At 42.7% G+C, this 22,892-nt stretch overlaps 1 protein-coding gene across 2 annotated transcripts in view; it reads right to left on the reverse strand.

The window, feature by feature from the left end:
• mtfmt (mitochondrial methionyl-tRNA formyltransferase) overlaps nt 1-22,892 on the reverse strand; it is a gene marked incomplete in the record, with an annotated part of 49,352 nt that overhangs the window by 9,386 nt on the left and 17,074 nt on the right. For both annotated transcript variants that reach the window (XM_036133087.1, XM_036133088.1), the window contains 1 exon segment: nt 15,480-15,550. In XM_036133087.1, coding sequence (XP_035988980.1) covers nt 15,480-15,550 — 71 coding nt within the window.

Raw genomic sequence — 22,892 nt, forward strand, 5'->3', positions numbered from 1 at the left:
GTGTTTGTTTTGTGTTAGCAAGGTGGAGCCAGAACTTCTCACATCTGAAACTACACCTGTGGTCGACCAAGCAGACATAAAGAGGCAGAAGGTTGTTGTTGCCAACCACGTCAACTTATCTGCAGATGAGTGGAGCAACTTAAATAGTTTTTACCTTGCTGAATGCGATAAAAGATTAAGGAACTAATGGATTTTATTGCAAACCCAACTGATGCTCTGATTACAGACGTTCTTTGTCAGATCACCCTGTTGCATCAGCAAAAATCCCAACTGAAAGCTAAACAGTATCTTCAGTTGCAGGTTGAGCATCAGATTGTTTTAGACAGAGTGAGTGCTGCCAGGCATGAGCTCTCAAAGGCCGAGGTGAGGATGGAGGAAGCTGAGACAGAGGACGTCAAAACTCCTGTCAGTGGGGCTGTGGCTCACCAGAGAAGTGAGTCCTCCACCCTTCAGGTGAAATCCTCACAAGATCAACCCAAGCAGGTTGACTCTTTGCAGGAGCTAGAATCACAGAACAGCTCTGCAGTTTCTAACGCAGCACCTAGAACAGAACTAGTCTTGCCAAAATTTAGAACAGAACCTCTAAATGTTGGTTTAGAAAAAGTACTTCCACAGACTCCATGGAAGGTGCTGGAAGTCAGACTGTCTACGGTGGAGCATTGCATCACCCTGCTGCAGTGGACAGCCCCAAAGAGTACCAGGTAAATAACTCTGCAGACACAGGTGATTCAGATTGGAGGGATGAGCATATATCACACCTGACTCATACCACTACCTGTCCTGACTCTGTGCCACCCCCTAAGGGCCAGAAGAGTCACACAGGTGGTCCACACCAATGTAAACCCCCACCACATCAGAGTTCACATCTTGGAAAACTCTCACTTAGATCAGAAGCATTATTCCTTACATCATCAAAGGTTAGTTCAAAGACCTCCGTCGTTTCATGAACACAACCGATTCAATTACCAGGTGGTCCAGGCCCACCTGATAGTTATGGTATCCATATTCGCCAATTTGAGTCCCTTGCTCGGGACATAGAATATTTTGACCCAGATAATCATGATTCAAACATTCGTGACTATCTGCAGGAAGTCGAACGTTGTCTTTTTGACCTGCCCTTTCCCTTCTCTCGTGAGAAACTAAAGCTTATTTGAAAAACAACAGCTAGAAGCATTCATGTCTTCATTAAAGCTGTTCCTCCAGAGATTGGTGACAGTTATTCAGCTCTTTACAAAGCTTTAAGAGAAGAATATTCAGTGTACAGTGATCAGGCTTGAATACCTCTTGACGCTTTTGTCGTTATTCAAAAGGAAAAATAAACACCCAGAGATTATTACTATCGCTTAAGGAACGTTTATTCTCAGGGATGTAATTCAGTAGCCTCGTGAGACCATCCTGATCTCGCGAGTTTTCAAGGTTTCACTCGCAGATCAGTCTGGATACTCTCCGTTGAAGAAAATTTGGAGCCGTTCACCAAACGAACGTCCAATCAGCGTTGGCTTTGAGGCGGGTTGAGGTGTGACGCAACGGGAAGCGCGTCAGTTCAGTCTTAACAGCATGGCGGTTTCAGCCGATGAAACTAGCGTTAGCGTGGCTATCGAGCAAGTTTTATCGGCATTACAGAGTATTTCTTTGCTGAGCTAATGAGCCTTTACCTGCAGCAGCAAGAGTAGCTTGGCTTGTGGTTGTGTTTTCGTCGTCGCTCGTAACAGAGCGACGACGAATCTGATTGGTTCATTTGGCCCGTCTATCACCAACATAGGCCAATCAGCTAACCAGTATTTTCGCCCCTTCCCAAAATTACTTCAACGGAAGGTTTCCAGATGGATATGCGGAGCAAATCTATCTGGCGGAGTCAGGTAAGTAATTCAGCAGGTCCTGAAAAGAACCCACTTTTTAAGTCTTTGTTCCTTCATAATTTACATGAGAGTGTACGTTATGAAGTGACCATGCACGACATCCGCAGATCTGCCCAGCTTGTTAGGAACACTTGTTTGCAATTTGACAGGAAACAAAGCAAGCTTAGAGTCTTAAACCTTCAGACAGGAAACAGGCCAAAGAAAAGACACAAAGTCAGTTCTGCAATGATCCAGCAGACCGAAAGGTTTGGAGACAGGCTGCCACAAAAACCTAAGCATTCAGATAATCGACCCTTTTACAATGCAAAACCAGAAGGTAATATTGGTAAAAGGTGAAGCCATTCCAAAGAAATGATCACAAAGGAAAACTTTGAAAGTATCTGCCGAGATTTTCTCACTGAGTTTGTCGCGTGTTTAACAAAATTAAACAGCGAGCTGATCTACTCCAAAAGCAACCACGAAACTTATCATGCCCCAGTGTATGATAAGGTCAAAAATAATTTCTAGCACGGTTTATTCTGTTTTAAACCCTTTCTTATTGTTCTAGGTCTTAAGAAACGGTGAAGGTTAAACAAGTTTTACTATGGTGTTTAGAAATATTTGCGTTTGGAACCGCAGGGAAGCAGGTCTTAAAAATAGTTCACATAACTGTTACTGATGGAAAAGCGAAAAAAATCGACTAAACCCATAACGCAATTTTTTGAGTTAGTACTGGTGGAAAATGGCCATGAGATACATGCTTGGAGACATTTTGTAATACATTCCTGTGAATTAATGTGTGCAGAGGCTGGCCTGTCCACAGTATTAGCATAAGGCCAATTAGAGCACAGTGTGCCAGAGTCCTGTCTATTGTATGGGGTATGCTTGTCCCAAAAGATAAATATGTATTGTACTCTAATTACTCAGCTCTCTCTGTAGTGTTCACACTATATGAAAGAGTCCAGCACTGTACAACTTACATGTGGCCAAAATAAGTTAGGCTTTGGCTTCTGAGAACTAAAGACTCATTTCCTTGGGCTGCCAAAAAAAGTACTGGGAAATGTAAAAAAGGTAACAACGTCCTTGATGTCCCAATCTCTTGTTCACAAGCACTGCTAATCCACCTCCTTTGCTCTTCTTTAAAGAAGAGATGCATGCATTTTTCACTGTGATTATGTAGTTCAAGGTCAAGGATGCTGAAGCTAGAAGTACATAAGTGGAAATGTTATATTGGTGGGTGTATTAACCCACACAATTCATCGAACCTTCCCCCAGCTTACTACAAAAATGGCCGAAGGGGGTGGAGTGGAACGCTTTGCGATCTGGAGGGGGTTGGGTGTGAAGTGCCTTATTAGTATTCAAAGAGAGAGTACCAACAAAGAGTTCCTCTCAGATGTTCCTCATTACCTCTCAGAGTCTACAACTGAATGATTTAAATGTGAAAAGGAAGAACTTGAAATGATGATATCGCCCCTTTAAATCTCTTTCTGCTTGTATGGTCATAAAACCCGACAGAGAGATGCTGGAGTCTGGGATATGGTCCTGCAACCATGTTTCAGTACAATTTCAATACTGCACTCCCAATATTCTGTCTGGGTCCTTGTTAGGGCTTGGAGTCTTACATTGCCAATAACAATTGGTGGAAGAAATGGCTTGAATTTCTGCCTTCTCTCTTGTCTCCTTACTCCTGATCTGCATCTTCTGCACCTCCTTTTCAACTCATCTGGGATTTGGAGATGTAGTTGAAGCATTCAGCTTTTGAGATGTTAATCAGCTGCTCCCGGTTGTAAAAAAGAAAAACAATAACCAGTTGCTGTGATTAGGCATCATAATAAATGTCCCAAAATAAAAAGACATCAGCAAAAATCTTTCCAGCTTGCCCAAGAAGGCAACTTTGATCAACAAAAAGAGGAACGGAAGGTGTTTGAAAAGAACACATCAGAATGAAAACTAGCAAAGCTACTCCAACATGCAGCCACCTTGAACAGCAGGAAACAGGATTTTGAAAGAAACAGAAATCTCTTAACTAAATCCATAAGGTATAGATTAACTGGGGAGATTCAGGTAGCCATTGAAATCTAACAAGAAACTGAAAGAACAAACAGAAACCGCTAATTACATCTAAAATGTACAAATAAACACACATATAAGAATAATTAAAGTTGACATGATCCAAAAATAACAACAAAATCAAAACACAAACACCCAAGGATCATGGCATCCTTTCCCATTGTTGACCACCAGAGATGAGGTACCTTGCTGTACCTTTTGGAGTGCATTCAGTCGCAACATATTTTCAATGCAAACCTCTAGAAGGGTTCCACAATTAGTTGTAACAATGGACTTTGAGAAATATCTATTTTAGAAGTAAAAGCGATACAGTAAAAAATACAGTAAGCTGTTTAGTTTTTCTAAATTTTCAATAAAATATTGTTAAACACATAGACATTATATACGTAGACGCCTCCTTATGTGCTGGAGTGCATTCTGCATCCCCACCATATTGAATGGGTCTCTCCTACTCAAGGCTGGCATAGCAGGCAACAGGAGTAAACGCAGAGGGAGCAACTCTCTCTGCGGATTTTCTGCAGTTTACAGTTACAATTGCCAGGGATAACTATTGAAATTAGATCATGGGGTGCAGATCAAAATTTTGGGCTGAGATTGGTTCTGAAATTGTGTTGCTACTTGGTGAGAACAATGCAGAACCCCAACAGATGGGCCATAATTTCATGCTTATTAATCTGTTATCGCCATATTTCATAAAATAAGGCTGAATCACATTGCCAAATTAAGTATCCTGGAGTTACAGAGTTCAAACACATGCAAGAAGCTGAAGAAAACAGTTATTTTTCATGGGTCTTAAGCTCCAGCCCTAGTTGCAAGCAAGGTAGTATAAGACACTCGAATGACCTAGAACTTTTAAAGAACACTTTTTCAGGCCTTAAAAAAAAACTGTGTATGCATATTCAATTCAATTCAATTTTATTTATATAGCACCAATTCATGAAACATGTCATCTCAAGCACTTTACAAAGTCAAAATCAATCATATTATACAGATTGGTCAAAATTTTCCTATATAAGGGAACCAGTTGATTGCTTCAAAGTCCCGACAAACAGCATTTACTCCTGGAGAAGCATAGAGCTACAGAGAGAGTTGTCTGCATTGTCCATGGCTTTGCAGCAATCCCTCATACTGAGCAAGCATGAAGCGACAGTGGAAAGAAAAACCACCCATTAGTGGTAAGAAAAAACCTCCAGCAGAATCGGGCTCAGTATGAACGGTCATCTGCCTCGACCGACTGGGGGTTACAGAAAACAGAGCAGAGACAAAACAAGATAGATAAAACAAGCACAGAAGCACACATTGATCCAGTAATCTGTTCTACATTAGATGGTAATAGCGGGTGATCTGTCTTCTCTGGATGATGTCACAGTTAACAGAACGTCAGACCAGGTGTACCTACCAGTGTTGTAGTCAAGTCACTATGCCTCGAGTCCGAGTCCAGGTTCGAGTCTCCAGTGTTCAAGTCCGAGTCAAGTCCAAGTCATTAAAAAAAAAATCTGAGTCGAGTCCACTACTCATCCGAGTCGAGTCACTATTGATCCAAGTTCGTTGTAGGAACATGCTGTGACGTGATGTATGACATGAAGCAGTAACATTCCATTGCATTAATAATGGCATTCCGCGAGCGAGCTATTTTTAGAACGTGATGTCATATCACGTACAGGGCAAATATGCGTTTTCCTCCACTCTTTGGCTGTAGTTACCCTTGGTTTTACTCGGTAAAACGACTGCTTTTTCCAAGTCGAAGACGTCTCCTAACGATGGTTTTTAAACATTGTTGTTATGGAACGTGCAACAGCGACTCGAGGTACGCTGATAGGCCGCATATGAAGGATGTTGAAGCCGCAAGCGCCGTCGATCGGCCCTCGCAGCCAAGCGCGCTCCGGCCTATTGGCCACCGCCGTGGCTCAGGCCGGCCGGCCGGCGGGGTTCGCGCACCGCCGCGGCTCCGGCCCATAACTCACAAAAAATCTGGTGCAGACCGGTCAATGCAGAGAGGAGATACAGCCGTTGGATAATGATAATGCATTTGGCCACTGGACCGGACTAAATTGTTCGGCGGACCGGACAATTTATACCGATTCCTGGACGGTGACTACAAACAGAAAAAAAAATGGCCGATGACGCCATGAACAGGAGAAAAACATCGACTTACCTTTCTATCAACTCGGCCCGTTTTCCAGTCTTTCTAAGCCCTCGACACTCAAGCCATCGTTTGAGCTGAACGTTGTTGTTCCATAGTTCTACCAGTAAAATGGGCGCCTGGACATCCTCTTGTGATAGTTTAACAGCGGAAAAGTCGGTCATATCGTTGCATCTGTTGCATGTGTAATGGCTGGTTGCTACGTGCGCTCTCACACTGTTTGCCCAACCTTAGCGGCAAGGGGCGTTGCTCATAAGATGATGACGTCACATGTGCGGTACGCCATTTAGATATTAAAATCATACACCAAATAATATTCTAATGACATATTAAATTTATAGCCTAATGATATAAAAAAAGTCGAGTCTTTTTCTCAATTTCCGAGTCAGAATGATCTAAATGTGGGAGTCCAAGTCCAAGTTCGAGTCATCAGTGCTCAAGTCCAAGTCAAGTCACGAGTCTCTAAATTTAGCTAATGACTCTGACTCGAGTTCGAGTCTCAGACTCGAGTACTACAACACTGGTACCTACTATGAAGAAAAAGAGAGAGAGCAAAAAGTTAAAAGCTGAAATGACAACAGTCATTTCAATGTAATGCAATGCAAAACTGGAGAACAGTAGGCTGGAAAACAGTAGAAATCAGTAGACTGAGAAAAATAGGCTCTGATGTCCTCCAGTAGCCTAAGCCTATAGCAGCATAACTATAGAGGTAGCTCAGGAAAACATGAGCCTCTCTAACTATAAGCATTGTCAAAAAGGAAAGTTTTAAGATTAGTCTTAAAAGTAGACAGGGTGTCTGCCTCACGGACCAAAACTGGGAGTTGGTTCCACAGGAGAGGAGCCTGATAGCTAAAGGATCTGCCTCCCATTCTACTTTTAGAGACTCTAGGAAGCACCAGCAGACCTGCAGTCTGAGAGCGAAGTGCTCTGTTAGGAACATACGGGGTAATCAGAGCTCTGATATATGATGAAGCTTAATTATTAAGGGCTTTATACGTTAGAAGAAGAATTTCAAATTCTATTCTTGATTTAACAGGAAGCCAATAAAGGGAATCTAAAACAGGAGAAATATGACCCCTCTTGTAGATTTTCATCAGAACTCTTGCTGCAGCATTTTGGATCAGCTGAAGATTTTGTGGACTTCCTGATAGTAAAGAATTACAATAGTCCAGCCTTGAAGTAACAAATGCATAGAGTAGTTTTTCAGCATCACCCCTGGACAGAATGTTTCTAATTTTGGCCATATTCCTGAGGTGAAAAAAGGAAACTCTGGAAACCTGTTTAATATCTGATTTAAGTGACATGTCTTGGTCGAAAACAACACCAAGATTTTTTACTTTATTACCAGAGGCCAAGTTAATGCCATCCAGATTAAGTGATTGATTAAGAAGTTTATTTTTTGAGGACTCTGGTCCAAAGATTACAATTTCTGTCTTGTCAGAATTTAAGTGCAGGAAATTTAAAGTCATCCAGCTTTTGATGTCATCAAGACATGATTGCAGTCGAAGAAACTGATTGGATTCATCAGGATTTATGGATAAATATAGCTGAGTGTCATCAGCATAACAGTGGAAATTAATCCCATGCTGTCTGATAATTTTGCCAATCGGAAGCATATATATAGTAAATAGACTGAACCCTGTGATACTCCACTGGTGACACTAGAGTTTGAGGAAGATTTATTATTAACATAAACAAACTGGAATCTGTCCGACAGATAAGATTTAAACCAGCCTAATGCTTTCCCCTTAATCCCTACAATATGCTCAAGTCTTTGTAGGAGAATATTGTGATCAACTGTGTCAAATGCACCACTGAGATCTAACAGGACAAGAATAGACACAAGTCCATTATCTGAGGCCATGATAATATCATTGGTGACCTTCACCAGAGCTGTTTCAGTGCTATGATGAGTTCTGAAGCCTGATTGAAACTCCTCAAGTAGGTCATTACTTTGTAAATGTTCACAAAGTTGATTAGCAACTACTTTCTCAAGAATTTTAGATAAGAAAAGAAGATTAGATATAGGTCTGTAATTTACTAACTCATCTTGATCAAGAGATGGTTTCGTAGGTAAAGGTTTAATAACAGCTACTTTAAAAGCCTGTGGTACATATCCATTTACCAAGGATAGATTAATCATGTCTAAAATAGGACCACTGATAAAGGGAATACCTCCTTAAACAACTTGGTTGGGATTGGGTCTAACATAAAGGTAAAAGGTTTTAGATGAAGCTAAAATTTTAGATAGCTCAGAAAGCTCTACTGCGCAGTTCAGACACTGCGCAGGTTCTAAAGATTCCTCGATTGCTGCCTCACTTACTGAGGACGAGGTAATCATGTTTGGGAGGAGGCCAATTATTTTATTTTTAATAGAATCAATTTTATTTATGAAGAATCCCATAAAATCATTACTGCTAAGAGCTAAGGGAATGGATGGATCAATGGAGCTATGACACTGATTAAGTGTGGCAACTGTACTGATGAGAAATCTAGGATTATTTTTGTTCTCAATTAATGATGAAAAATATGCTGCTCTAACTCTGCGAAGGGTCTTGTTATACAACAATAGACTGTCCCTCCAGATTAGGTAGGATTCCTCTTGGTGTGTAAAGCGCCATTTTCTCTCCAATTTCCTAACATTGTGCTTCAAGGAACGCAGCTCTGAATTAAACCAGGGAGCCAGCTTCCTGTGAATAATCACCTTATTTTCAAGGGAGCTACATTGTCTAATGCAGAACGCAATGACAAAGTCATACCGTTAACAAAGACATCTATTTGTGAATGGGAAGAAACAACATTGCTGCTATCTGCAGGGTATTTCTGCAATACTGGCAATATTAAAAGGGGGACAGACTCTTTCAAGTTTGATGCAGTATTGTCCGATAAAGATCTACTATAATGGAACCCTCTTTTGGGGGTAGAGAACTCAGTTAGATTAAACTCAAATATTATTAAAAAATGATCAGATAGGACAGGGTTGTGAGGAAATACTGTTATTTCTTCACAATCAATGTCATATGTCAGCACAAGGTCTAAAGTATGGAGTCAAGAGTGCGTCGGTTTATGCACATTTTGAGTAAAACCAATTGAATCTAGGATAGTTTTAAAGGCTACACTAAGGTTATCACATTCTGTGTCAACATGAATGTTAAAATCACCCACTATAATAACCTTGTCAGTGTTTATCACCAAATCAGATAAGAAGTCTGACAACTGATCCAAAAACTGAGAGTAAGGGCCTGATGGACGATACAAAACAACAAACAGAAGATGTTTTATTGCTTTGCAATTTGGATAAAGGAAACTGAGGGTTAAATGTTCAAAAGAACTGTAGTTATTAATTGGCCTGGGACTAATCAATAAATCAGACTGAAAGATGGTTGCCACTCCTCCTCCTCTTCCCACAGATCTGGGAATGTGGAAATTTGAATTATTGGAGGGAGTTGACTCATTTATACTAACGTAGTCCTCTTGTAGCCAGGTTTCTGTGAGACAAAACAAATCAATCTGATTATGAGAAATCAATTCATTAACTAACAAAGTCTTTGGAGGGAGAGACCTTATATTTAATAGACCACGTTTGATTGTTTTATTTTTTTGGTTCAAGGTGAGCCGTATTGATTTTATTAGACTTTTATGATTTGTTCCTTTTAGATCAGTTTTTGATCTGTTAAGTTTTGGCCGTGTGAAAGAGACCGTCTTAATAGGATAATGGGTGGATAACAGTACAGAAGCTGCAGAGAGGTGTGTTAAACTACGGATCTGCTTCCTGGTCTGGACCCTGGGCTGTCAGCATTTAGGAGAACTAATAACTCCGGTCAGATTCCTAGAAAGAAGAGCTGCACCACCCAAAGTGGGATGGATGCCGTCTCTCCAGATCAGACCAGGTTTTACCCAGAAAGTTCAGCAGTTATCAATGTAGCCCACGTCGTTTTCAGGACACCACCTAGACAACCAGCGGTTGAATGATGACATGCGGCTAAACATGTCACTCTTCAGATCAGACAGGGGACCAGAGAAAATTACGGAGTCCGACATTGTTTTAGCAAACTTACACACTTACAAACTTATGCACCTTCTGTATGAGCCGCTGTGACGAGTGAATTTCTCCATTGTGAGATCAATAAAGACTATCTTATCTTATCTACCGAAGAAACACCAACTTTAGTGACCTCCGATTGGCATGACCGGGTGTCATTGCCGCCAGCGTGAATAACAATCTTACTGTATTTACGCTTATCCTTAGCCAGCAGTTTCAGGTAAGATTCTATGTCGCCCGTTCTGGCCCCTGGCAGGCATTTAACTATGGTCCCTGGTGTTTCTAGTGCCACGTTTCTGACTATTGAGCTCCCAATAATCAGGGTCGGCTTCTCAGTGGGTGCGTCGTTGAGTGGGGAAAATTTGTTAGAAACGCAGACGGGTTGGTGGTGACCTGGGGGCTGAAATCTAGAGCTATGCTTCCTACGAACAGTCACCCAGCCGGCCTGGTTACCCAGCTGCACGGGTGCTTCTGGAGGACCACTACATAAAGTTACTCTATGTAAGGGGCAGCCATCAGCTGGTTTTTCCATACCAAGGAGCCGGGTCTCCAATTCTGACACCCTCACCTCCAAAGCTACAAAAACACTACATTTATTACAAGTACCATTATCACTAAAGGAGGCAGAGGAATAAGTAAACATCTGACACAGAGAGCAGGAGATAGGGGGAGACTTAGACAGAGACGGAGACGCTGAAGTAATAGTAGATGAAGAAGCCATTGTGAAGCTAAGGCTAGGCTAAAGCTAGGCTAGTGCCCTTTTACGACGCCAAAAAAGAAAACCGTGTGAAAAACAAGGAGTTCCCAAGCGCGATGTGCAGCAACAGAGAATGTTTTAAAAGTGCTTATGTGTTAAAAACAGATGTTAAGCAAAGAGATTAAAGATAAAAGCGAGAGAGTCTGGAGCAACAGACAGTTGCTCACACTGTGAAAACAGGAAGAGACACAATACGCCTTACCGCAAACAGGAAGTGAAAGCCATATGTGCACGCACAGCACGCAAAAATTTGAAAAAAATGTTGTTTGTGTTCTCAAGCTTGTACAAGTGAGAGTAAAATAAATTTAAATGAACAAACCAAATTGTTTCTTAACTAAAATATAAACTGTATTAATTCATACATGTATTGATTTGTAATACCATGTCTCTTTGTTTAAGAGTATTAAGTATTTCAGTATGAACTCACATATTTATACATTAATATGCCATGTGCCTGTCTGTTAAAGAGCATACATTTATGAAATATGTTGTTTAAACAACGTATTGTTGTTTAAACAGCGTATTTCAGCATTAAAATATGTTTTCTGATGTGTAACAGCATCCTGTATCATAACCACTAATCTCTGTAACAAACCCAACCGTGTCAAAATTGGGTAAAAATTCAGGGAGTTATGATTTATTTTAGTTGGGCAAACAGCTTCCTCAGAACAAATAAATGCACTGCGGTCCTATAGACCAGTTCATTGTTATTGTTTTGATCCAGGTTTTTCCCACATGTGCACCGGACTGGTAGACAAAAGGCGAACACAATGGCGGACGCAAACAAAGGAAACGACGCGTTATCGACGTATTTTTGTTCTTTAGATAACGTATCACAAGATTGTTTTAAGAGTAAGTTTATGGTTAATGGTATCAGAATGCCAGATCCACACTGCAAAAGCCTGAAGGGACGGAGCGAGTCTGTGAAATGCTGGCCAAGTGTTCCGTACGGCGACATATACAGCTACCTTAAAAACACGCCAGGCCAGTACACACGAGAGAGCATGAAAGCCCGGAAATCACTGGATGGCTACAATTATTTCATATCGGGACATGTTCAGAAATGTTTGTGTACCATACGAAAGCGGAGTCGGACACAGACTGCGCCTTAGCAAAGAGGAAGACCCGCCACCGGTAGGTTAAAAAAAAACATTGTTCACAGAAGGTTATTTTGGTGTTTTTGTCTTATTAATCCTTTTCACAGACTCATGCCAGAGGGTTTGCATACATTGTACATGTACGTATATTATTACGAAACGAACATTTACGTCTTGACTTAAGTATATATATATATACTATTTTTTTATTTAGACTTAGACAACTTTATTTGTCATTTTGTATGCACAGAGTGCGTACAGAACGACATTTCATTGCATACAGCTTGTAAATTGCAGTAAAATTAAATTACAGTATAAGGTGCAGCAGTGATTTAAAAGTAAACAATTTAAATGTAGACAATGCAGGAGAAGTCACAGTGTACAGGTGAGTATTTTTAAAACCATTTGTATGTGCAGAATTGATGGTGCAAAGGGCATTTGTGCAAAAATACAGCTTGTAAATTACAGTAGATTTAAAATACAGTATAAGGTGCAGCAGTGATTTAAAAGTAAAACAATTGAAATGTAAACAATGCAGGAGAAAGTCACAGTGTACAGGTGAGTGTTTTTAAAAAAACATTTGTATGTACATAATTTGATTGTGCAAAGGGCATTTGAGCAAGAATGCATTTAAAAACTAAGAGTTCGGCAGCATTTGTAATGCTAGATGGAGATGCCATGATGCAAAATGTGCAAATATGCAAACGATGGGCAGAGTTTATAGGTTATAGTTCAGCAGTTCAACAGTCTGATGGCAGCAGGGAAAAAGCTTTCGCAGAACCTGGTGGACCTGCAGAAGGAACAGCAGGGGGCTTAGGACCCAGCTCTGAGGGGAGCCCGTGCTGAGGGTGATGACATCAGAGGTGTTCTGTCCGACCTGGACTGACTGAGGTCTGTTGGTGAGGAAGTCTAGCAGCCAGTTGTGAAGGGGTGTGCTGAAGCTCAGATGTTCCAGGCTCAGGTGAAGAGCAGAGGAGATGGCATCCTCAGGGGAGCGGTTCCATTGGTAGGCAAACTGGAATGGGTCAAATGTTGGGGGGAGACTGGAGACGATGTGTTCCTTTACCAGCCTTTCAAAGCACTTCATCATGATGGGAGTCAGTGCAACAGGCCGGTAGTAGTTCAAACAGGTGACTTGAGGTTTCTTCGGCACCGGAATGATGGAGGCAGACTTAAAGCATGCTGGCACTGTGGCTTGGTCCAGCGAGGTGTTAAAAATGTCTGTGAGGACACCAGCCAGCTGACCTGCACACTCCTTGAGCACCCGCCCAGGTATGTTGTCGGGACCTGGGGCCTTCTGCGGGTTGACTCTCCTCAAAGTGTTCTCTCCCCGAGTTGCAAAATCCACATGTTGGTAGAAATGAGGGAGAACAGTTTTCATATTTGCCTGGTTAAAATCTCCAGCAATGATGAAAACGGTATGATAGCTCCCACAGTCGATTGGGATTGTCTGCCTGCATCCTTTTCATTGAAATTATCCATTTCTTTCGTCTTTCTTCGTCCTTCGGTAAAACGAAAGAAACGTACATCCGACAATTTGGAATGCCTCTGTGTGTAACTGGGAGCACAACAAGTCGTAGGCATTGTTTAGATTCCAAAAATAAACTAACTAAAAGAACCCTGTAATTAACCCGTTTTGTCATGGTAGTAGGCGAGAACAGTACGGTTTTTGCCTACCAGCGGGACCCGGATGTGGCTCGTGACGTCACGCGTGAACTGGTCTATAAGAGACCAATCCAAGATGGTGGCCGTGCTGAAACGTCAGCTCCAATAGGCAGCGCCAGTCCATGGGGCGTGTCACTATCCGATCTGTACCGGTAGCACCATCTGTACCTTCAGCTCCTTTGCGCATGCACAAACAGAATAACTTCCGGGTCGCTGTTGAATGCGCTTTATTAGTTGAAAAAGGACCAGAAAAACGTATTTCCATCCTTTTCTACAAAATGCTATGGTTTACTTTATAACAACTGTCACTGTTTTGTACAAAAAATATATGGTATTAGAAAATAACTTGAGTGAGCTGTAACACATTTATGCTGTTAATGCGCCCTCTGGTGCACCCATCAGAGACAATAGACAACCTTGTTGTTATGGTAGCCACATCGTTTAGTTCTTGCAAAAACATAACTGCAGGTGACGTAAAACTACACAAGAATTCTTTGATCAACACTGTTGGAGTGTACAGTTAAGTACAGAGTAAAAAAATATTCAAATTAATTTAAATTTTTGTTTTCCACTGAAATGAGATGCAACTATTTTTTTCTGTATTTTTGTTATTCCCTTTAAATTATGCAATATTTACACAATAACGATGAAATACAAAAATAAACATCCCACCTAAAATAAGATACAAGAAGAAAAAAGTAAGAAAAAGCGAAAAATTGCCTTCCCGGTCTGGTCTGTTTGCAAATGCGCAAAGGAGCTGATGGTATGGATCATGCTACCACTATAGATGTGATCCCAGCAAGTAGTGCTCTGTGTCTGATGTTAGGGCCCATAACACTAGCTTAGGATCTGATCGGTCCGGTCTTCGGTCCGTTAACATCTGTTTAGGCGGGTCTGGTCTTTGGTCCGGTGTCAGGTCCGGGATTTCAGATTCAGTACCGGTGGTAGTGGCAGTAGCTTCATTATTTATAAGGGCTTCCAGTGTTGCCTGTCTCCCACATCTTTCACTCGCGAGGCGGTAGGGTTTAGGCACTTTGTGGATAAAATAAGCTGGCACAGCAGTTGGTTTTAGCTTGCAAGGGTAACCGCCAACTGTTGTCATCAATTTTGCTGGTAAAAATTACTCAAAGTCTTCTGGAGAGAAGTGCTGAGCGCCCAAATTTGGGTCCTTCGGAAGTTGTGTGCTTCCAACAGGGCTCTTATTTTTTTTCATGTGGGAAGTAAAGACTCACTTCACTTTTTCTGTTGTTTTTTGTTTTGAAATCACAGCCAACAGTGACACCATGTGGTACTGTCTAGATTTACACAAGTCAAACGCAATATGATAAAAAAAAACATCTTTGAAAATGTTAGCCTTCCTGTGTTAACTCTGTAGGTTCCAGTCCAGTAGGATCTAAGCACGTCATCAACCCAGCATGCTTTGCGCAAATGAAAAAATGGCAACCTCCATGGGTGAAAAATATAAAAAAGAATATACAATTTTTGACAACTTGTGAGTTTTTATCACAAGTAGTCATAGATCCCTTTAAGACTAGAATAAAACACCATAGAACATATGAGCCTTTTAAATCATTCTACAATAACTTAAAATTGTGCCTCCTAAATAGATAGTTGTGCTGCCCCGAAGACAGGATTCTCATACCCGTTTTGTATTTCAGGAATGGTACAGTATTGTGAAGACTTGCGATTATGTTTTATGGGTTTTAAATTCTTTTAAATTTAATAGATGTATCCTGATTCAAAAGGTTAGCTAATTTTGTCAAGGGTGTGTCTTGCTGAAATTCTTTTTCTTCTAAACATAACTGTCATTTGGCTTTGGGATATTTAGACAAACAGGGAAGCAGTCGTACAATAAAGCTATACATACCTTACAACGGACAGCCAATGCATTCGAATCCTTATCATAGTATACTGATCCAGGGTTCTGATTCCTTTGATCTGTTTGATAAAAGTTAAGAGTTAAAACTATAGTAATTCACATCCAGTCAACTGACATCCACATATGTATGTGGAAACAGAGGTTATGTACCACTGATGGTAAGGTTAGGGTGGGAATGTATATGAGAAGCTGACCAAAGCCTTTTCTAAACATCTTGTCTGAAATAGAAGATGGACAGTGACTCACAGCATGCAGGACTTCAATTCAATTAAATTTTATTTATAAAGCACCAATTCATGACACAGGTCATCTCAAGGCACTTTCCAAAGTCAAATTCAACTTATATTCTACAAAATGGCTGCTACTCCCAGAGCTGTCTGGGTGTGCTCCTGTCAGTCTCTTTGGACGTGGAGCTCTCTTGTGGAGTTGTGACCCTGTAGGGGGAGATTTGTATTCGAGGGCAGGTGTCCTTTCTTCTGGTGAAGGTGGCTCTTGTGGGGGTTGGCTCATGCTTGGGTTTGTGGTGGGTGGAAGATTCATGGGATTGGTGCTGGGATCCATTAGGGGGGCAAGGCTATTTCATCCTTGGGCAGCTCTGGTTGGCTAGCTCATTGGAATTGTGTTTAACTCGTCGCTGGATAGATGGGTTTGTTCGGGACTGGGGGTCGGGGTTGCCCAGGTTAGAGCAGTACTCCGCCGTGGTCTTGGCTTGTGACTTGGGTGGTCTGCTGGTCACCCCTCTGGGGTATCCGTTCCGGGACCTGGGAGTATAGAGTGTGTGGGGTGAGTGCAAGAGTGTGTACAGCATCCATTCTTGTGTATCATTACATTGAGTGTATGGTTATGAGTGTTTGCATATGTGGGTATTAAGGTGGGAACGTGTGAGTGTATGCCTGTGACTGTCAGGGTTCAGTTCTCCCTGCTTCACCCTTGACAGTTCCAGATCCTTCTACCGTTCACTCTGCTCAGTCCCACTCCAAGCCTGATTTGTTTCACCTGCTGCTCTAATTATCCCGGACTTAATACCAGCCACCACTGATTGGCCATGGGTATGGCCAGCCAGCCAGCTGACAGTGGAGCAAGGGGGAAAAAAAAGAAAATCCTCCGAGATTTGTTGACTCGATACTATCGAGAGACAAACGCTGGATTCACTACACTGTGTTACATATGGGATGTGTGAGTGGAACGGTCAGCTTAACCTGGGAGCTGCATGCTCACTTAGAACTGTATCCCATCACACTGCAGACTTCTCCATCAGCTCACCAGGCTGCCACCTACAGAAGTTCTCTGATGAATCTTCCATAGTAGGCCTAATCACAGATCAGCATGAGTCAGAGTACAGACAGTGGATCCAGAGCTTCATAGACAGGTGGCAGCAGAACCACCTCAGGTTACATGTAGGGAATACAAAAGAGCTGGTGGTGGACTTTCAGAGGCACAGATCCTCTCTGACACAAAGAGCATTTAGGGAACAGATGTTGTGATAGTGAACAGTTCTCAGTACCTGGGTGTTCACCTGAACAATAAACTGGACTGGACTCACAATACTGATGCCCTTTGCAGGTGCACCCCAATACCCAATACCCCCACCATCATTCGCTGGTTTCCCTGTTTCTGTCTGAATACGTGCTAAAACGGCATCTTTAAAATTTACTACACTTTTCAGAATCACATTATCCAATGAAAAGTATTACAGCTCTGTGCATGAGCAAAGTCAAGAAATGACGTCGACCACCAATTTTCCCACCAGCAGCAGCAGCAGCAGTGTGGGACATGATATGCGCACCAGTGCTTGTATCCGGTTCAGAGTCACAGTAACATGGGCATCGCTGTTTGTGTGTGCATGTGCTGCGCAATCTATACAGATACAGAGACCGTGTCACTCAATTTAAAATTGTAAATAAAACTTTCAGGCCGAATTCAATTTTCCCTCTACTGATATAAAAATGTGGAGGGAGAGATTTTCTGGTTCCCGCTCGTTTTCTTCTCCTGGATCCAATGAAATTCTCTCCAATGATGCCTACGATTCCTCTCTCTGTTGGTTCCTCTCCTCCTTCGCTACTAACTTTAACCTTAGATGTCTCACCTGACAGTTTCCCTGATTTCAGCCAATTGAGTATATTTGCAAGAATGAATGAAGTAGAGGCCACAAGCTAGTGGCGCATATACAGTACAATGCATAGAAGATAACTGCTTCTATATTTCATCCTAAATAAATAAACTTTTTGTGTGAATACATTTTAATTTATTTATAAAATGTAAAGTTTTTTATTTAAATTTTTACAAAGGATTTTTTTATTTACATGTCTATTGTATGGGGGAAAAAACACTAATTGTGTAATTATCAGACCACCATTCAATTTTTTATCTCACGCACCCCCTAGCAGCAAGAACTTCTATAGAGCTGCCATGAGAGTGTTTTATGTATCAGCATAACTGTATGGTAAGAGAGCTGCAAAGTCCAGGAGAGGAAGGATTTAGCACGGATGGTGAGAACAGCACAGGGGATTGTGGGGTGCTGTCTGCAGGATCTAGACTCAATTTATGCAGAACGAGGCCAAAGAAGCACCAGATGCATCTCCACTGATCCCACCCACCCAAGCAATGCACTGTTTGCCCCTCTCCCATCTTCAGAAGCCTCAAAGCCAAAACACAATCTTAGAAACAGCTTCTTCCCAAGAGCTGTGCGGCAATCGCCCCCTGATGAGAGACTGCAGTCCAACGCTTTAAAATCACCCCCACTGTTACTAGCCCGTTGTGCCATCAAGCCATGAGGAAAAATCAGACTGAGTCATGTTTCTCCAACTTTAGCTGCCTTTCATTGGCTTCCTGTTAAATCAAGAATAGAATTTAAAATTCTTCTTTAACGGATAAAGCCCTTAATAATCAAGCTCTATCATATATCAGAGCTCTGATTACCCCGTATGTTCCTAACAGAGCACTTCGCTCTCAGACTGCAGGTCTGCTGGTGGTTCCTAGAGTCTCTAAAAGTAGAATGGGAGGCAGATCCTTTAGCTATCAGGCTCCTCTCCTGTGGAACCAACTCCCAGTTGTGGTCCGTGAGGCAGACACCATGTCTACTTTTAAGAATAATTTTAAAACTTTCCTTTCTGACAAAGGTTATAGTTAGAGTGGCTTATGTTACCCAGAGCTAACTCTATAGTTATGCTGCTATAGGCTTAGGCTACTGGAGGACATCAGGGCCTATTTTTCTTACTCTGCTGAGTTCTACTGTTCTCCAATTTGCATTGCTTGTCATCATTTTAGCTTTTAACTTTTTGTTCCCTCTCTTTTTTTCTCCACAGTAGGTACACCTAGTCTGACGTTCTGTTAGCTGTGACATCATCCAGGGAAGACAGATCACCCGCTATTACCATCTAATATAGAACAGATTACTGGATCAATGTGAGCTTGTGTGCTTGTTTGTCTCTCTTGTTGTGTCTCTGCTCTGTCCTCTCTAACCCCCAGTCGGTCGAAGCAGATGACCGTTCACACTGAGCCTAGTTCTGCTGGAGGTTTTTCCTTCCCGCTAATGGGTGTTTTTTCTTTCCACTGTCGCTTCATGCTTGCTCAGTATGAGGGATTGCTGCAAAGCCATGGACAATGCAGACGACTGTCCCTGCGGCTCTGGAGTGAATGCTGCTTGTCAAGACTTGATGCAATCTACTGGATTTCCTTAGATATTTTTTTGACCAATCTGTATAATCTGACCCAATCTGTATAATATGATTTCATTTGACTTTGGAAAGTGCCTTGAGATGACATTTCATGAATTGGCGCTATATTAATAAAATTGAATTGTAAAAGTTGTAACCAAAGAAATCGGAGACTTTTACAGGCACCAAGGAACTACCCTTTCAGCAGTGTGCAGCGGCTATGAAGCCAAGCTCCCACAGACTTGACTCCTCTTTGCCTGTTGACACTCGAGGAGAGACTCCATGCTGGGGAGACAAGCTTCCATGCAGGCTGCATGGGATTTAAAGACTCACAAGCATCCGCAGGGTTGACCAAGCTGAGTAAAGTATATCTTTTGCGTAACCGCAGATGCAGGAGTGAAGAATCCATCTATGCCAAAACCAGCCTTGTGATTTTTCTCAGCTGTTGCAGGAAAGCTGATTCGAACAGTGCAGAGCGGTCTCCTTTCTGCAACCAGGCCAAGCTGAGAGGAGGAGCTGATCTGAAGTCACCCGCCTCTAATTTTTAATCAAGGAAATGTTTATTTATACGTCTCTATGGTGTGGGGAAAAACAGTCAGACCGCCATTACATTTTTCATTTCGCCCACCCTCTAGTCCCAGATGGCGCACCGACACATACGCTGTCGTCTGCTGCCAGGAGCCCAGCAGACGACAGCGTAGAGGAGGGCTGAGGCCACCACAGAGTCATAAAAAGTTTTTAGCAGAGGCCGGCTCACTCCAAAGGACCTCAGCCTCCTCAGGAGGTGGAGCCGGCTCTGGCCCTTCTTATACAGGGCGTCGGTGTTGTGAGTCCAGTCCAGCTTATTGTTGACGTGAACACCCAGGTATCTGAAACTCTCCACAGTTTCTATGTCCTCCCCCTGGATGTTCACGGGTGAGTGAGGTGGGGGTCTTCTCCTGAAGTCGATCACCATCTCCTTGGTCTTGCTGGTGTTTAAACACAAATAGTTCTTCTCACACCAGTCCACAAAGTTCATGATGACCGACCGGTACTCCAGCTCGTTCCCCTCAGACACACAGCCTACAATGGCCGAGTCATCAGAGAACTTCTGAAGGTGGCAGCTGTCCGTGTTGTAGGTGAAGTCCGAGGTGTAAAGGGTGAAAAGAAATGGAGACAGAACGGTGCCCTGGGGGGCCCCGGTGCTGCAGAGCGCCACCTCTGACTGACAGCCATGCAGCCGCACGTACTGAGGGCGGTCAGTGAGGTAGTCCATGGTCCAGTCAGCTAGGTGTTTGTCCACCCCAGCGTCCTCCAGCTTCCCCCTCAGCAGCACCGGTCTGATGGTGTTGAAAGTGCTGGAGAAGTCAAAGAATATGACTCTCACAGCGCTCCTAGTATCTTGTGTTATGTAAATAGACTGGAGTCTTTTCCAATGTTAAAATTTTCTTTTTTTCCCACTGTGCTATATTTATTTACCCCGGTATTTACTTTTTTATCTTCTACTGCGGGACAATAAAATAATTATTATCTTATTACTTCAAAGTTAATGCAACACAGTCAGGGACATGCACAGATAGACCCTAGATGGGGCTGCAGCACTTGCCCTTTTTCTTGTGCCTTCTTAAATATTTTGTTTTCTTCTTTCTTGTTCATCTTATCTTTGACAGTGTATAGCATGAGGCGAGGTAACAGTTCTGGATTTAAAAGCTTATTTTATCAGTGCACCACATTTTCTGTTACCCCATGTCCTGCTGAGCACCTCTCTCAAAGTGAATGGGGGTTGGGAAGAGGGTGTGCTGGCGCCTGCTACCTTTCAGAGGAGGGGTGGGCTTCGCCGTGCAAGCCCTTTTTGACCCTCCCAGTTTTAAATACACTTGACAACAACATGCAACAACTTTTGAGCACGCAGAGGTAGGCTCGGGGTCTTTCTCACACCCCTGTTCTTCGAATGCCATCCGGAGTCCGGGGCCTGGAGAAAGAGCGGGCTACCTGGTTGGGGTCTTAGCCGGAGGGTTGGTGTTCGGTCCCAGGGGACAGAGTAGGGTGTGGGGGAGGTAGCACTTCAGGGTTTGTGTGGTGGGCTCTGGTTGGTTGGCCCGTTCGGTTCATGTTGACCATGTTGTCATGGGGCGAGGTGCCCCTGGGCTTCAGGTCTCCGTCCCATGGCTGGATCCACTCTGGCATAGCTGGTGACGGTAGAGCCTGAAGGCTCGTCCCTGCGGCTCCCGAGGAATTGGGAGTGGTGACTGGGTGGAGGGGGGGCGGCGGGATTCCTGGGCTCCTTTCTGCTCTTCCCTGGGATGAGAGAGGCAGCTTTCCCTGTGTTGGTCTCTCTTGGGCACCTTTGCTCTGGGGGTACCTTCGGGAATGTGGGGTTCTGGTTCCCCTTGCGTCTGCCTCAGTGCTCTGGAGGGCGAGTCTCTGGCTCCCCACAACAACTATTGAGCATTTTTTTTATTTATAGATATTACATAATACATACAAAAGTGCACTCTCACAAACACCTACAGGTGCTTGGATTTAGGTGTTTGTACCTGTAATACTTTTCGGTTGGCTTTGCCATTTTTATTCCACCACATTTTAATTTATTTTCTTTCGCAGTAATCCCGCTAATGTTTCAATAGTAGGGAAATGCCTTCTTGAAATCAAGGCTACCTTCAGGTGCACCCACATGTTCTCAGCTCATTATCAGAGCCCTGCTTTGCACTGGTCTCGTGTTTACCCCCCACCCTTTCCACTGGATCTACACAATTCACGTAGATGACCAATTATGGATGTAAAATGGCGCACACTCTTCCGTACATAAGATGCTTGCTTACAAGTATGCCTTTAAAAAAAATCTTAGTCAAATACAGTCATTCTGTACAACAGAGGTCACGGATTAGCGGACCGGTGTCCGGATCCGGACCCACCTGCTGGCTAATCCAGACCCAACCTGATTTAAAACCTTTATATATCACTGAATGTCCAACGACAGTGTATAATTCAGGGATATAAGTTCTCCGTCGCTGCGACGGATTTCTGTCATTTGGAAATTGAGCGCAAAAAGTCCCGTCAAGACTTTTTATTCAAAGTTTTAATCTGAAGCTGCTCTCAACCAATTAAACCTGGCAGAGCCAGGACATTAGCCAATCAGAAAGAGAGTAGGACGGGTCTTTGCAAAGCGAACATTGCCAGTCTGAGGTTCATCAGTGTTCAATCATTTTAACTTTTGGAAGAGCATTTTAAACTGGCCACAGATGGTATGACTGAGAGTAGCGGTGGTCAAAGGTTTTCTTTGGATTAATGCAAACCAGCAGGTCAGAAAGCTTACCGGATAGAACAGCTGACAACGACTTCCTCGGTAAGTGTTTCTGTCACTGCTCCTGCAGTCAATCAATGAATTATTTCCACCTGTGGCCACGTCGCCTGTCAGCGTTTTTTCCCTCGCTGATAAACGCGGCGACCAACCAGGGATCTCCTCGTGATTCGCTATTATGTTTTATTTAAAACACAAAGTGTAACGCGCTAGCTCAGGCTAATTTAGCATGACCCTTGAAGAAGAAGAGTCGGAATGTGAAACGATGTCCCGCATTTGACTGGGTTTGATTCGGAAAAAGTAAAAGAAGAAAAATAAAACCTGCGCTGTTGTGAAACAAAGAAGGCAGAGCTGCATCGGCGGCAGCAGTGTTCACCTGATGAGCAGCTGCGCTCCAGGACACGAAATAAAATGACAAGGATTTTGATGTTTACAGAATTGTTAAGAAAACTACATCAAAAAGAT

Source organism: Fundulus heteroclitus, unplaced genomic scaffold, assembly GCF_011125445.2.
Source record: "Fundulus heteroclitus isolate FHET01 unplaced genomic scaffold, MU-UCD_Fhet_4.1 scaffold_57, whole genome shotgun sequence".
NCBI classification, from domain to species: domain Eukaryota; kingdom Metazoa; phylum Chordata; class Actinopteri; order Cyprinodontiformes; family Fundulidae; genus Fundulus; species Fundulus heteroclitus.